At 40.5% G+C, this 14,739-nt stretch overlaps 1 protein-coding gene across 1 annotated transcript in view; it reads left to right on the forward strand.

The window, feature by feature from the left end:
- The first annotated feature begins 4,593 nt into the window (after nt 1–4,593).
- The window catches only part of LOC122550655 (interleukin-18 receptor accessory protein-like), an 86,358-nt gene continuing 76,212 nt past the window's right edge, over nt 4,594–14,739 (forward strand). Inside the window, exons 1-3 of the mRNA XM_043691733.2 lie at nt 4,594–4,935; nt 9,361–9,461; nt 11,762–12,017. Coding sequence (XP_043547668.2) covers nt 4,868–4,935; nt 9,361–9,461; nt 11,762–12,017 — 425 coding nt within the window. The 5' untranslated portion in view covers nt 4,594–4,867. The remainder of the gene's footprint in view (nt 4,936–9,360; nt 9,462–11,761; nt 12,018–14,739) is intronic.

Genomic DNA, 14,739 nt, shown 5'->3' on the forward strand with positions numbered 1-14,739 from the left:
GGAATGCAGTGGTGTTTGTTGAGGTTCATCCCGAGCAGCGCCGTGGCGCGAGACTCCGTGCTCTAGAATCATAATATCCCTACAATGTGGAAACAGGCCCTTTGGCCCAACAAGTCCACAGCGACTCTCTGAAGAGTATCCCACCCAAACCATTCCCCTACCCTATTACTCTACATTTACCCCTAACTAACACATCCCTGAATACTATGGGCAATTTAGTATGGCTAATTCGTCTAACCTGCACATCTTTGGACGTCCTTAACCTGAGAAGTCCAGGAGTACTTATGTTCTCAATTACCTTGGTCAAAGGAGGAATTGGGAAAATAGCAAATGGGAAAATAGATAGGAGAAGAATGGGGGTATCTCTCAGTAAAACAAATTCATTATCATATCCCTTAATATTGAGAAAAAGTGTGGGAGTGGAAATTTCATTTGGTGGTTATTTGTCAGTAAAGGAATTTTTCAGACAGGTAGATTTTGAGTATAGTTAGACATTTTAACAAATAATGATGGCATTAATACCAGACATCTCATGAATTCATCGAATGCTTTGTGTTCAAAGCACTATGTCCTTGTGTGTACTGTGCAATTAGAGATGTGCTCTTGATTACTTTATTCGTTATACTTGTTGACAGCTGCCAAAAGCATATGTGCCTCATAGTACAGATCACATGACAACAGCAAATCAAAAAGGAAATTTGTACATCATTTCATTTCAATCTAAACATTCTCCTTTTCACAACAAGCAAAAAGCAAATTGCATACACAACTTGTAACAATGAGTTAACTCAATTAAGCACACCATTAATCACAGTTCTTATGTATGAACAGTTGTTTGTTATTTTAGCTATTCCCCCTTACTCCTTTTAGTTATATACATGATTTGTATGGTTTTGAAATAGTTTGTGATGGTATGCATGCATATTGTCATCTTTTTCTCCAAAATCTGCTGTTGATATGATGTGCTTTGATTCAGTTTTGAAACTTTTGCAGTTGATTTTGCATTATACCATTATCTTAGATATTACTTTACAATAGTTACATCTGGCAAAGCAGTTTTTCTATTTTTTGGCACCGACATCAATTTTCCTGTGTTGTCCTGCAGTTGGACCCTCTCTGTCTTGGGCTATTGTTTGTCTGTTTGTCAAGTAAAGTGACCTGTGAAACAATGGAAACATCTTCTAAAACATTTATATTTATTCATTAGCCCAAGCTTTGGATTTCCTTCTGCAGAGCTTTGCATGTGATACCTGGAATTCCAGAACTTCAGTCTTGTTGCTGCACTGGGCTCTAAAAGCAGTTTGTTCTCTAGATGTGAGCATTGTTATGTCACAGATTCTCCAGCTTCCCTTTGGGGGTTTCACTTTTGGATTGCTATCTGGTGTGACTTTACACCAGTCTGCAAAGCACATGATGTTGCAGAAAGTACCATTCTGGAAGGTCACTTCATATTTAGTTGACTTGGTTTGCTGTTTTCATTTCAATAGTTACAAAACATTTCTCTTCTTTAGACTTGATGTTGCCCAACTTTCGAAGATGTAAATGGAATGATCTTGAATCATCATTCAATGTTTCTCAAATACCCACACTTGATTCATTTGAATTATCACCCAACATTTGTGCAAGAAGCTTCTCCATAATCTTTATAGGCTTATTTTTCTGTTCCCTAGCTAAATACTGGCATGCAAGGTGGATTCTTTTAGTTGAAGAACAGTTTTCACCTTTCTGGACATGCTTTATTTTGTTTTATTTGATAATTTGTACAATATTTGCAACTTGTCCTTCAACTTTCATCCCTCTACTGGCCCTTCAGTGGATACCTGTTGCTTTTATCCACACTGTTATGCTTGAACGGTCTATGTTGCGTTTTGACATTGTGGACATGTCTGAGCTACTTTCCAAAATACTTCTCAGGTTTATGCCCCTTCTCCACATTATGGACAAAATTGACTTTATGTTAGGAGGCAGAGGGTGGTGGTAGAGGGTTGTTTTGCAGACTGGAGGCCTGTGGTGTTCCACAGGAATCGGTACTGAGCCCATTTTTGTTTGTCATTTATTTAAATGATTTGGATGAGAATATAGGAGGCATGGTAGGTAAGTTTGCAGATGATGCCAAATTGGAGGTATAGTGGATAGTGAAGCAGGTTGTCTAACATTACAAAGAGATCATGATCAATTGGATCAATGGTTTGAGGAATGGTCCATGGAGTTTGATTTGGATAAATGTGAAGTATTGCATTTTAGTAAAACAAAGGACTTATACAATTAATAGTGTAGAACAGAGAGACCTAAGATTTTGGGTCAAAGTGATTCTCTTTGTTTGGAGTTTATGTTCACTTAGAGTCATAGTCATAGAGATGTACAGCATGGAAACAGACCCTTCGGTCCACCACGTCCATGCCGACCAGATATCCCAAACCAATCTAGTCCCACCTGCCAGTACCCGGCCCATATCCCTCCAAACCCTTCCTATTCATATACCAATCCAAATGCCTCTTAAATGTTGCAATTGTACCAGCCTCCACTTCCTCTGACAGCTCATTCCGTATCCGTACCACCCTCTGTGGGAAAATGTTGCCCCATCTGTCTCTTTTATATCTAAACCTATGCCCTCTAGTTCTGGACTCCCCGACCCCAGGGAAAAGACTTGGTCTATTTATCCTATCCATGCCCCTCATAATTTTATACACCTCTACAAGGTCACCCTCAGCTTCCAACGCTCCAGGGAAAACAGCCCCAATCTGTTCAGCCTCTCCCTGTAGCTCAAATCCACCAACTCTGGCAACATCCTTGTAAATCTTTTCTGAACCCTTTCAAGTTTCACAACATCTTTCCGATAGGAAGGAGACTAGAATTGCATGCAATATTCCAACAGTGGCCTAACCAATGTCCTGTACAGCAGCACCATGACCTCCCAACTCCTGTACTCAATACTCTGACCAATAAAGGAAAGCATACCAAACACCTTCTTCACTATCATTAATGAGGCTACTGACTGCTTCGCTTCCCTTTTTGTTGTTATTATCACATCATTCAGCAAAATTAAAGCTGTAAAATATTTTTGGGGCTTTTGTGTTTGGAAGGTGTAAAGCTATCATAAGAAACTGTAATTGTATAGCTGTAACTGTTTTTTTGAAATTTGCATTGCAGGTAGACAGGGTGGTTCAGAAAGTATTTAACATGCTTGCCTTCAATGCTTAGACCTTTGAATATGGGAGTTGGGATGTCATGCTGAGGTTGTAAAGGACATTAATGAGGCCTCTTCTGGAGTAGTGTGTACAGTTCTGGTCACCCTGTTATAGCAAGGATATTATTAAACCTGAGAGGGTTCATAGAGTCGTAGAACATGAAAACAGACCTTCTGTCTAACCAGTCCATAATCCCAAACTAAACTAGTCTCATCTGCTTGCGTTTGGCCCATATCCCTCAAAACCTTTCTTAGTCATGTACTTATCCAAGTGTCTTTTGAACATTGTAACAATACCTACATCTATGATTTCCTCTGGCAGCTCATTCAACACATTAACTACTCTCTATCTAAAAATGTTTGCCCTCATGTCCTTTTTAATTTTTTTCCCTCTCACCTTAAAAATATGTCCCTAGTCTTAAAGCCCCCATCATGGAGAAAAGACTCCTGCCATTCTCCTTATCTGTACTCCTCGAGGTTTTATAAGCTCTATAAGGTCATTCCTGAGCCTCCTAGACAAATTATTGTACATATGCAAATTATATAGGAGAAACAAATTTGCATGCTTTTGATGTCTTTAAGTAAAAATGATAATTTTAGTACAGATGGTTTTGCTTATTCTACATGCATCTCCGGAAATCTGTCTCAAAATGTCATCAGGTGACCTCTGCAGCTCTTTTAGGTCCATGTCTCTTTCTTGCTAAAAACCATCTTAGTCCATGAAAGGTCTCAGGGCATAACAAACAACGGCTAGAAATTAAAATTTGATAATTCCCATTTACCACTGTTGTAATAGGGTGCAATAGTGGCTGTGCTACAAAGGCCAGGGAAGGAGGGGAAAGCAAAGGTTGGGATTGGAATTGTATTACGAATCCTGACCGGGAAAAGAGGGCTCAGTGGTGCAGAAAGGAGGAGTACCCCTTTTGTGACAACTGTTTGAGGATTGAAACCAGTTTTCTCTTATCAGTATCCTCTTCACTCTAATTTCTAATCAACATACCAAACAAAATAGAAACTAAATCAAACACATTTTAAGGTAACAGAATGCAGAGAGTCCTGCATTTCATACATAATAAAAATGGAAAAGTGATTCTCTTTGGAGTTTATGTTCATTTAGCTAACATTAATGAGGCTGCTGTCTGCTTTGCTTCCTTTTCTGTTGTTGTTGTCACATCATTCAGCAAAATTAAAGCTGTAAAACATTTTTGGGGCTTTTGTGTTTAGAAGGTGTTAAGCTATCACAGGAAACTGTAATTGTATAGCTGTAACTGTTTTCTTTCTCCATTAGGTGTTATTTTACTAAAAGAAACACACCTCACAAAAATATTTTGCTTTTTTATTCAGTGACTAGTTATCTTCTGATATGATAAGGAAATCCAGCAGAAAATCTTTTATTTGAATTGCTATTCATGGGAAAGGAAAGCAATATGAGGAATGAACTTGATACAATTTGTTTATTTTTATTTCAGTCACCTTTGTTACCTTCAAATATTTCAAATTGAGAGACATTTATAGTTATTGCTATAACTTAGGTAAAGAATGACCCATCTAGTTTCACAATTTTATAGAAACGTTGGTCGATTCTCAGATGGAATTGCTCTGATGAGCTAGAAACCACACAGAACTATTTTTAAGATATTGTGGGCAGGAGTATAGTTACGTCAATCTAAGGCCGTGCTCATGGGAAAGAAACAGGCTTTGATGAATGTTCGAAATGATAGTGCTTCAGGTGGAAAAACAACAGAAATGTAAGTGTTCTCCATTATTTGAACATATTTAAAATCTATAGGTATTTGTAGCTGATTATTTAAGTAATATATAGTTGAATTAAAGAAGTTCAAGTCCCATCTTGGCTACATTCTTCATTGGTTACATTGAGTTTAGTTATATCAATACCCTAACTATTATTGTTGTTAAGTTTAGAACTATATGCTTTTTGTTGCTCTTAATGCAATTATTTAATGCTACTTTTCTTGTTTGTATGACCATTTTAATAAATGTCTCACTTTCATAACATCAAATTAAAGCATTGTCTTTCAAAATTGAAAATACTTGATGGGCTTATTTATGCTTATAAAAGCTCTTGGAAATACCATTTGCCCACATTGTTGCATGACTAACCTGTGAAGGCATGGTGGCTCAGTGGTTAGCACTGCTACCTCACAGCAACAGAGTCCTGTGTTCAATTTCAGCCTCGGGTGATTGTCTGTGCGGAGTTGCACGTTCTCTCTGTGTCTGTGTGGGTTTCCTTCCACAATCCAAAGATGTGCAGGTTAAGTGAATTGGCTGTTCAGGGGTAAATTTAGCAGAATGGGTCTGTGTGGGTTACTTTTCAGAGGGTCAGTGTGAGCTTGTTGGGCCAAATGGCCTCTTTCTACACTCTATGAAATATATACCGTACAAAAATGTTACATTGTGTTCTAGCTTTTCTTCCTTGCCACAAAAAAAGTTGCCAGAATTTTTTTTGTCTTAATGACAATGCCCCTCTAAACTAAAAGATTGCCATAAAGCTGATAAATGTTCCTCTGGTTCAGTGATGCTGGAACCACAGCAAACATAAAGCTAATTATTGCCACGCTTTTCAGTGATGACCTTGCCAGGTGGTTACCAATGCCAAGTGGCTTACTATATCTGGAAGCATCTTAGAATTTAAGATTAGAATGTTCAATACCAGAATTACAAGGCAATTTCTGGCTTTCCATAAATCGCCATGGTTTAATACCTTAAGATAAAAATCCTTTTGTTAGTTCTTCACAGGTAGTAGGTGGAAAGTATTCAGCCTGGAGCTTGGTCACCAGCGATGTTCTGCAGGGATCGGTTCTGGGACCTCTGCTCTTTGTGATTTTTATAAACGGCTTGGGTGAGGAAGTGGAAGGCTGGGTCAGTAAGTTTGCCGATGACACAAAGATTGGTGGAGTGGTGGGTAGTGTGGAGGGCTGTTGTAGGTTGCAATGGGACATTAGCAGGATGCAGAGCTGGGCTGATAAGTGGTAGATGGAGTTCAACTGTTAAGTGATTCATTTTGGAAGGTTGAATTTGAATGTAGAATACAGGGTTAAAGGCAGGATTCATGGCAGTTTGGGGGAACAGAGGGATCTTGGGGTCCATGTCCATAGATCCCTCAAAATTGCCAGCCAAGTTGATAGAGTTGTTAAGAAGGTGTATAGTGTGTTGGCTTTCATTAGCAGGGGATTGAGTTTAACAGCTGTAAGGTTATGCTGCAGCTCTATAAAACCTTGAAATATTGTGTTCAGTTCTTGTCGCCTCCTTATAGGAAGGATGTGGAAGCTTTGGAGAGGGTGCAGAGGCGATTTACCAGGATGCTGCCTGGACTGGAGAGCATATCTTGTGAAGAAAGGTTGAGTAAGCTAGGGCTTTTCTCATTGGAGTGAAGAAGGATGAGAGGTTACTTGGCAGAGGTGTACAAGCTGATGAGAGGCATAGATAGCGTGGATAACCAGAGACCTTTTCCAAGGGCAGAAAAGGCTATAATGAGGAGGCATAATTTTAAGGTGGTTGGAGGAATATTTAGGGGAGATGTCAGAGGTAAGTTCTTTACATAGAGATTACCACTGCCAGCAGTGGTAGTAGAGTCAGACACATTAGGGACATTTAACCGACTCTTGGATAAGCACATGGAAGATAGTACAATGAAGGGTATATCGGTTAGTTTGATCTTAAAGTAGGATATAAGGTCAATGCAACATCGAGGGCTGAAGGGCCTGTATTGTGCTGTACTGTTCTATGTTCTAAAGCACCATTTTGATATACAACGGTTGTATGTTAACATTGCCTGTGATTTTTAATATGTTAGCCCACATAACGTACCACAGAGTAACAAATTCTTACTGAGTCAGATATCTAGAAGTTTATGAACAACTAACTGTGGACACTAAAATGACATCTCACACATTTATATACCATCTTTTAATAATTACTTAGAAGACTATTATTTTATATCTGTTGTTGACTGACTGTTAGTGAACTGTATAGAGAATAAGATCATCTTACAATGTCACATGTTGTAATGTGATAGAACAGTACTGCACAGGAACAGGCTCTTTGGCCCACCACACCTGTGCCAACCTTGATGCCATTCTAACTAAACCCATCTGCCTGCACATGGACCATATCCCTCTATTCTCGGTATGTTCACGTGACTGTCTAACTGCCTATTAAACTTTGCTAATGTATCTGCTTGTTTCACCTCTCTTGGCAGCGCATTCCCTCTGTGTAAAAACAGCTTCATTGCACATCTCCTTTAATCTTTTCCCCCTTCACTTTAAACCTATGCCATTTTGTATTCAACATTTCCAACCTGGGAAAAAGACTCTGACTATCCAGCCTGTCCATGCCTCTCACGATTTTGTATACTTCTGTCAGGTCACCCCTCAGCCTCTGATGCTCTAGCAAAAACAATCCCAGTTTATCCAGTTATATAGCTATTGCACTCCAGTCTAGGCAACATCCTGGTAAACCTCTTTTGCACCCTCTCAATACCCTCCACGTCCTTCCTATAGTGTGGAGACCAGAACTGCATACAAGATTAGATTAGATTACTTACAGTGTGGAAACAGGCCCTTCGGCCCAACAAGTCCACACCGCCCCGCCGAAGCGCAACCCACCCATACCCCTACATTTACCCCTTACCTAACACTACGGGCAATTTAGCATGGCCAATTCACCTGACCTGCACATCTTTGGACTGTGGGAGGAAACCGGAGCACCTGGAGGAAACCCACGCAGACACGGGGAGAACGTGCAAACTCCACACAGTCAGTCGTCTGAGGCGGGAATTGAACCCGGATCTCTGGCACTGTGAGGCAGCAGTGCTAACCACTGGGCCACAGTGCCGCCCACAATACTCCAATTAGAGCCTAAGTAACGTTTTATACAGTCTAGCTGTCTGAAAGGTAAAGTGCCTTTCTGAGAAATGTGCAACATATCCTGACTGACTTTCTTCCTTACTTGAAAGGAAATGTGAGTCAAATTGTCTTTCATAACTTAAGGAAAGAAATAAGGATTAGAAAACCAGCTTACCCTATAAAAAATATAACTGAAAGAAACATTATGGACAAAGGTCAGTATCCATTAAAAAGAACTTTGTGGGAACTTGTTACTGATGACATACTTGGTGAGCCAATTCAAAATCTGGATGTTCTTTTCAAATTTCAACAGACACTTATTTATTACTGTAATTAACAGTTTCTTGTATGGTTTGAATAGTTTTGCAATTATTGTGAAATACAGCACAGTTTGCATTTAAACTGTCTTTGGATTTGTTCCAAAATGCCCTAATCATGGTGAAATCTGCTTCACTGTGTTCCAAGCTCTGTATTTTTTTTATTATAGAAGCAGCAATCAAATAAAAGCCTGTTTTGAGATCTGATACTGCGTTCTTGGACTTGATTCAGTTTGACTTTCTATGTGTGGGGGAGTCGAAAACTAGAGGTCATAAATGTTTAAAACATCACTAATAAATCCAATTGGGAATGCAAGAGCCTTTACTCAGAGTAATTGGAATGTGGAGCACACTACCACAAAGAATGGCCAAGGCAAATAGAGCAGATGCATATGAAGGAGAAGAAGCATAAAGACAAGCCCAACCAGCAACACACACATCTTGTTTATTAATAAGACAAAATTAGGCCTAATAGTCCATTGTTTCACGACAAACATGAAGTCACCTCTCGTGCAGGTAATCTGGATTATGTGCTCTGTATTCTGCAAGATTTTATCAATTCATTAAAATCTACGAGATTGTGTCTTCAATGGAAGAAAATGCATCACATTTTCTGGCTTCTTAAGCACACAGAATGCACAGAGGCTCAGTAGTTAGCACTAGTAGTTCACAGCACTAGGGACCTGGGTTTAATTCCATCTTTGGGCCACTGTATGGGTTTCCTCCAGGTGCTCCTGTATCCTCCTACAGTCCAAAGATGTGCAGGTTTGGTGGATTAGTCATGCTAAATTGCCCACAGTGTCCAGGGATGTGAAGGTCAGGTGGATTAGCCATGGGAGATGCAGGATTATGGGGATGGGTGGGATGCTGTTTGGAGGATTGGTATGAACTGAATGGCCTGCTTCACACTGTAGGGATTGTATGTATTCTGACTAATGTATATATCAAGCCTGCATTTTAAAAACTTTTTCCATTTTTGTCTAAAATACAGGAGGATTTGGAACTTCTGGATACTCTTCTTTACGTTCACGTCATCACAATTGATGGGTGGAAATCCCATTATATTTCCTTTAGATTCTTCAAATTATTCAGGTTAGACATCATTTTTTATTTCTTAGAAAGTCAAGCACCCTGAAATAACTAGATAGAATTAACAACTTAATGCATCCGGTCTGAAGTTTTGAACATCAAGAACAATCTTATCGCCTCAGAAAATGTACACTACAGGTTTTTCTACAAATAGTTTTCCAATGGCCTCAAATGAAAATGCACATAACTGGACCTCAGGCAAAGTCATCTTGGAGTAGATCTGATATCTTTCAAGTCCATGAGCTGACTTAAACTCACAATTTAGATTTGTAAATAAGGAATATTTGTTTAGATTATGTGCTTGAGGATGGCACAAACTTATGGGACCAATATCTACTGTCAGTCAATGGTGAGGATCTTCAGGCAGGAGAGGTGGGAAAGTAGACATCCTCTTTCTGCCATAGGATAATCGGCAAGAAATGAACCAGAATGACCCTGTCCCAAATTTCACTGGTCAGAATACCTCCCTTCATTGCACGACCAAGGGGGCAATGAGGTGACTTCTCAATGGCCTCCCAGAGATAGAAAGTCAGTGGATTGGGTCTTCACTGTGGATGTATAACAGGCCCCAATAGAATGGCCATCTACATATCTCTGAAGCTGCAGCCTCACAGCGCCAGGGGCTCGGGTACTATTCCAGTCTCAGATGATTGCCTGTGTGGAGTTTGTGCTTTCTCCCCGTGTCCCCGTGGGTTTCCTGTGGGTGCTCTGATTTCCTCTCATAATCCAAAGGTGTGCAACTTAGGTGAATTGGCCATGCTAAATTACCCAACTTTTCAGGGAAATGCAGGCTAAGTACAATTGAGCTGAAAATGTGTTGCTGGAAAAGCGCAGCAGGTCAGGCAGCATCCAAGGAACAGGAGAATCGACGTTTCGGGCATAAGTCCTTCTTCAGGAATGAGGAAAGTGTGTCCAGCAGGCTAAGATAAAAGGTAGGGAGGAGGGACTTGGGGGAGGGGCGTTGGAAATGCGATAGGTGAAGGGAGGTCAAGGTAAGGGTGATAGGCCGGAGTGGGGTGAGGGCGGAGAGGTCAGGAAGAAGATTGCAGGTTAGGAAGGCGGTCCTAACCTACAATCTTCTTCCTGACCTCTCCGCCCTCACCCCACTCCGGCCTATCACCCTCACCTTGACCTCCCTTCACCTATCGCATTTCCAACGCCCCTCCCCCAAGTCCCTCCTCCCTACCTTTTATCTTAGCCTGCTGGACACACTTTCCTCATTCCTGAAGAAGGACTTATGCCCGAAACGTCGATTCTCCTGTTCCTTGGATGCTGCCTGACCTGCTGCGCTTTTCCAGCAACACATTTTCAGCTCTGATCTCCAGCATCTGCAGCCCTCACTTTCTCCTAGGTACAATTGATGAAGGAGCAGCGTTCCAAAAACTACTGCTTCCAAATAAACCTGTTGGACTATACGCTGGTGTTGTGTAATTCTTAACTAGGTTATGTACATTAGAGAGGGGTAAATGTAAAGTAATAGGGGATGAGTCTGGGTGGATTACTCATTGGAGGGTTGGTTTGGACTTGCTGGGCCAAATGGCCTGTTTCCACACTGTACGAATTTAATGATTCTATGATTCTGTGATTCAGTGTTAATATTAACCTATGTGTCTCAGTAGATTGTTGAAGGCACATTTAAAATGTAAATTATAGTTAAATTTCAACTTTCCTTGATCTCCATATAGTCCAATGATACTGTTGTACATTAATATGCCAAGTGAGTTCATGGAATCATAAAATGGGCCAGTACTGATGGAGGCAATTCAGGCTGTCCTCTCTGCACTAACTATTCTGTAAGAGCAATTCAGCTAATCTGTTATCCCCTCCCTCATTTTCCCTGCAATTCTGCAAATTCTTTCATCCTCAGGTCATTAGCCAATCCTCTTCTGTCAGCTGTGCAGATATCCTCTAGATTGTCACAAAATTCAGAATGAGTTTGCATGATATGTAATGTATTCCTGCGTTTATTGCTTCTAGAGAATACTTGAATCAAAAAGATCATATTATTTTCTCCAGAGTGTACTGCGGAAGACCTGCAGGGCCCAGTTAGTAAAACAGAATTAATGAATTTGCCATAGAAATGACATGACATGCACAATTGCATTTATAAATTATTTCTTTCTTAATTTTTGAAGTGATCCAAATGGCTCTGCTGGAGGTGTTATAGGGTACACGAACATTTTCTGAAAGTGAACGTGTTATTGAGAATTCTCATTAAATGTGCATTGTTCTACAGAGTGCAATGATTTATAAAAATCTAATTTCCATCTGAACAGGAAATCTTCAACATTTTTTTTATGCAGATTGTCTCACAAGAGCACCCCAGAGGTACTATTATACATTTGTGGGAGATCCTTTTGAATTGACATGTGAACCTGATTATCTCCCTCATGACAACTCCACACACTACGTAAAAGAACCATTGTGGTACAAACAAAACGTGGAAGTGGATCCTGAAAAAACAAATGGCTGGAGCAAAGTTATTAATCAGACAGGAAAGAACTTCTCACTTCCATCAATCAGCACTGCTGATTCAGGCACTTACCTCTGCTTTCTCAGGTATGGGAATTAATCTTAAAGTTCTGATATCCCACACATCAGTACTCACCAGTAGGCTTTTTTAACATTCTGTTATAAATCAGATTTTCAACACAATGATTTTAGCTTTTGTAATACCAAGTGGGCTTAAATATATGCCAAAGAAATTAAATACAATGTATGACCTTACCCATTTGTTCTTGATTGCAGTCTGCAGGAATCATAATGCATCAACAAAATATTCCCAGAGTGAGTTTTAATGAAGAGAGAAAAACCAACCAAGAGCTAATGTCGAGCTTGCTGGGAGATTTTCATTTTTGCAATTTGCAGGAATAAAATAGAACCTAAAATACCTCAAATGTGAAATCCTTTCAACAGAGGAGAATTTTTAGGGTCCAGGCTTTACTTTTGTGTGTAGGTCTAAAGGGTTTGGGGTTCTCAACTGCGAGATGGAAAGCCAATGCTTGACCTCTTTTTGAGAAGGTCCACTGTAAGCACACAGCCATCAGACAGTGGCAAGGGCATTGCTGGTCTTGCCCCAGGAATCAAGACACCTGGAGCAGAGGTTCTACCTAGTCAGAGTGATAGCCACTCTGAGACCAGTAGTACTTGTAGGCAAGTGCAACACTGGACATGAGCAGGAACATTCAAATACACACTATATTGTTTCTTCTGGAATGAAGGAAATGCGCCCACTCCCTTATAACCATGGGTACCAAGGTGTACCAGAACATTTACCATACTGATAGTCTTAACAAATAACAACAATCTAATGATAAAGTGAGACCAATGTAATGTGATGTACTTCACAAGTAAAATTTAATTTTGAAAGTCACCTGTATTACCATTGTGCTCTCACTACATATTATGGCAATGGAGTGGGGCAGATAACTTGCAGCTGCAATGAAGAGCCTCTCTGATTGTCCAGGATATTCATTTAAGCCTATCATAGCTGACAGTGGCTTTCGTCCATGAAAAGTTCCGCCTCCACCTAAAAGCATGTGTCTCCCAAGCATGCCACCTGAATGTTACATTTCCATTGTAATTCTTTGAGAAATGGTTAAAAGCAAGAGAGTGGAAGTAACAGCTACCACTGGTTCTGCTGTCAGGAATAGCACATCTCTGTCAAAATTCTGCCCATTGTGGGTTTTGGAGGAGGGAAAGTTGCAGGAGAAGAAATTCAATGATTACAGCACATTGGGGAGTTGGGTCTCATGAAGTTGGTGGTAGCCAGAGGGGTGTGTGAAGTGAGTGGAGACAGGAAAAGGAGGAATGGAGACTTTGTACAGGTGGGGAGGTGTGTGAAGATCATCACAGAGTTTAGGGAAACAGAGCCACTGCAAGTTTGGAGGTTATGGGCAGGAGGGTCACACGAGTTACAGACTCAGGGAGGTTTACATTGTTAACTTAAAGAAATATAGGGACTTAGGAATATAGGAACAGGGACATAGAACATAGAACATTACAGTGCAGTACAGGCCCTTCAGCCCTCGAAGCTCTGCCGACCTGTGAAACCAATCTGAAGCCCATCTAACCTACACTATTCCATTTTCATCCATATGTTTATCCAATGACCATTTAAATGCCCTTAAAGTTGACGAGTCTATTACTGTTGCAGGCAGTGCATTCCATGCTCCTACTACTCTCTGACTAAAGAGAGTCGACCATTCAGCCCATGAGCCTGTACTGCATTCAAAGAAATGACAGCTGAACTGTGACCTAACTCCCTAATGCTGCTTTTGGCTCACATCCCTTAATACATTTGCTTAACAAAATTTCATGTACCTCAGACTTAAAATTAATGAATGATCTAGCAGCCACTATGGAAGAGATTTCCAAACCTCTACTGCCCTTTGTGACACCTGCAAGTATTTTCTCAGTCATCATCTGAGCATCTCCCTTGAATGGTCTGGCCCTAATTCACAAACTATGCCCCTATTTCTAAAATCCCCAAACAGTGGAGATAGTTTATGTTTATCTACTCTGTCATTTTCAGTTAATATCTTGAAGACGTCGATGAGATCACCTTTAGCCTTCTAAATTCTAGAGAAAACAGGTTCAACTTGGAAGAACTGCTTTTCCTTCCCCAGGTCAAAGCACTGCTGCAGAGACACTCAAATTAAAGCAATGCACTAGGAATGCTGAATATTTGAAATAGAAAACAGAAAGTGCTGGAGAAACTCAGCAGGGATGGCAGTATCTTCAGAGAGAGAGATATGATTCTTCTTCCAAACTTTGTATCTCTCTCCATGGAGACTGCTGAGTTTCTCCAGAATTTTGTATTTTCTTAATGAATGCAGGTTACCTCTCTCTCTCTCTTCTTAACCAGCCGAGTGTCCTGTTGAGACCTCTTTTCTCCTCCCCAGGGGGAAATCAGGCAGTTATGAATGTTAGATTTTTTTTGTGTCCGATGAGGTTGAAAACTACCATTTGAGGATGATGACTGTGAGGAATAGAGGTGTGATAGCACAAAGGCGAAGGGGAGTGTCGGCTGTTGGGGATGTGAAGAGGCCCCTTTTGAATGAGAGGAATGAGTAGAGCTGCGAGATGTTTTGATGTAAGGAGTTCTGATCAGGAGAAAGCTGGGAAAGTCTGGGCACGGAGAGTGACACCTGCAAGTATTTTCTCAGTCATCACCTTTGCTTTCCTGACTCCTCTGGGTCACTGTCCCTATGATGAAGGAAACCATCATGTGCTGTCCCCACACTTGGGAGATCTTACCTCATTCAAAACCCACATCAGG

This window comes from Chiloscyllium plagiosum, unplaced genomic scaffold, assembly GCF_037043375.1.
Source record: "Chiloscyllium plagiosum isolate Xiang-an unplaced genomic scaffold, Cpla_swu_hap1 HiC_scaffold_6, whole genome shotgun sequence".
Lineage (NCBI taxonomy): Eukaryota > Metazoa > Chordata > Chondrichthyes > Orectolobiformes > Hemiscylliidae > Chiloscyllium > Chiloscyllium plagiosum.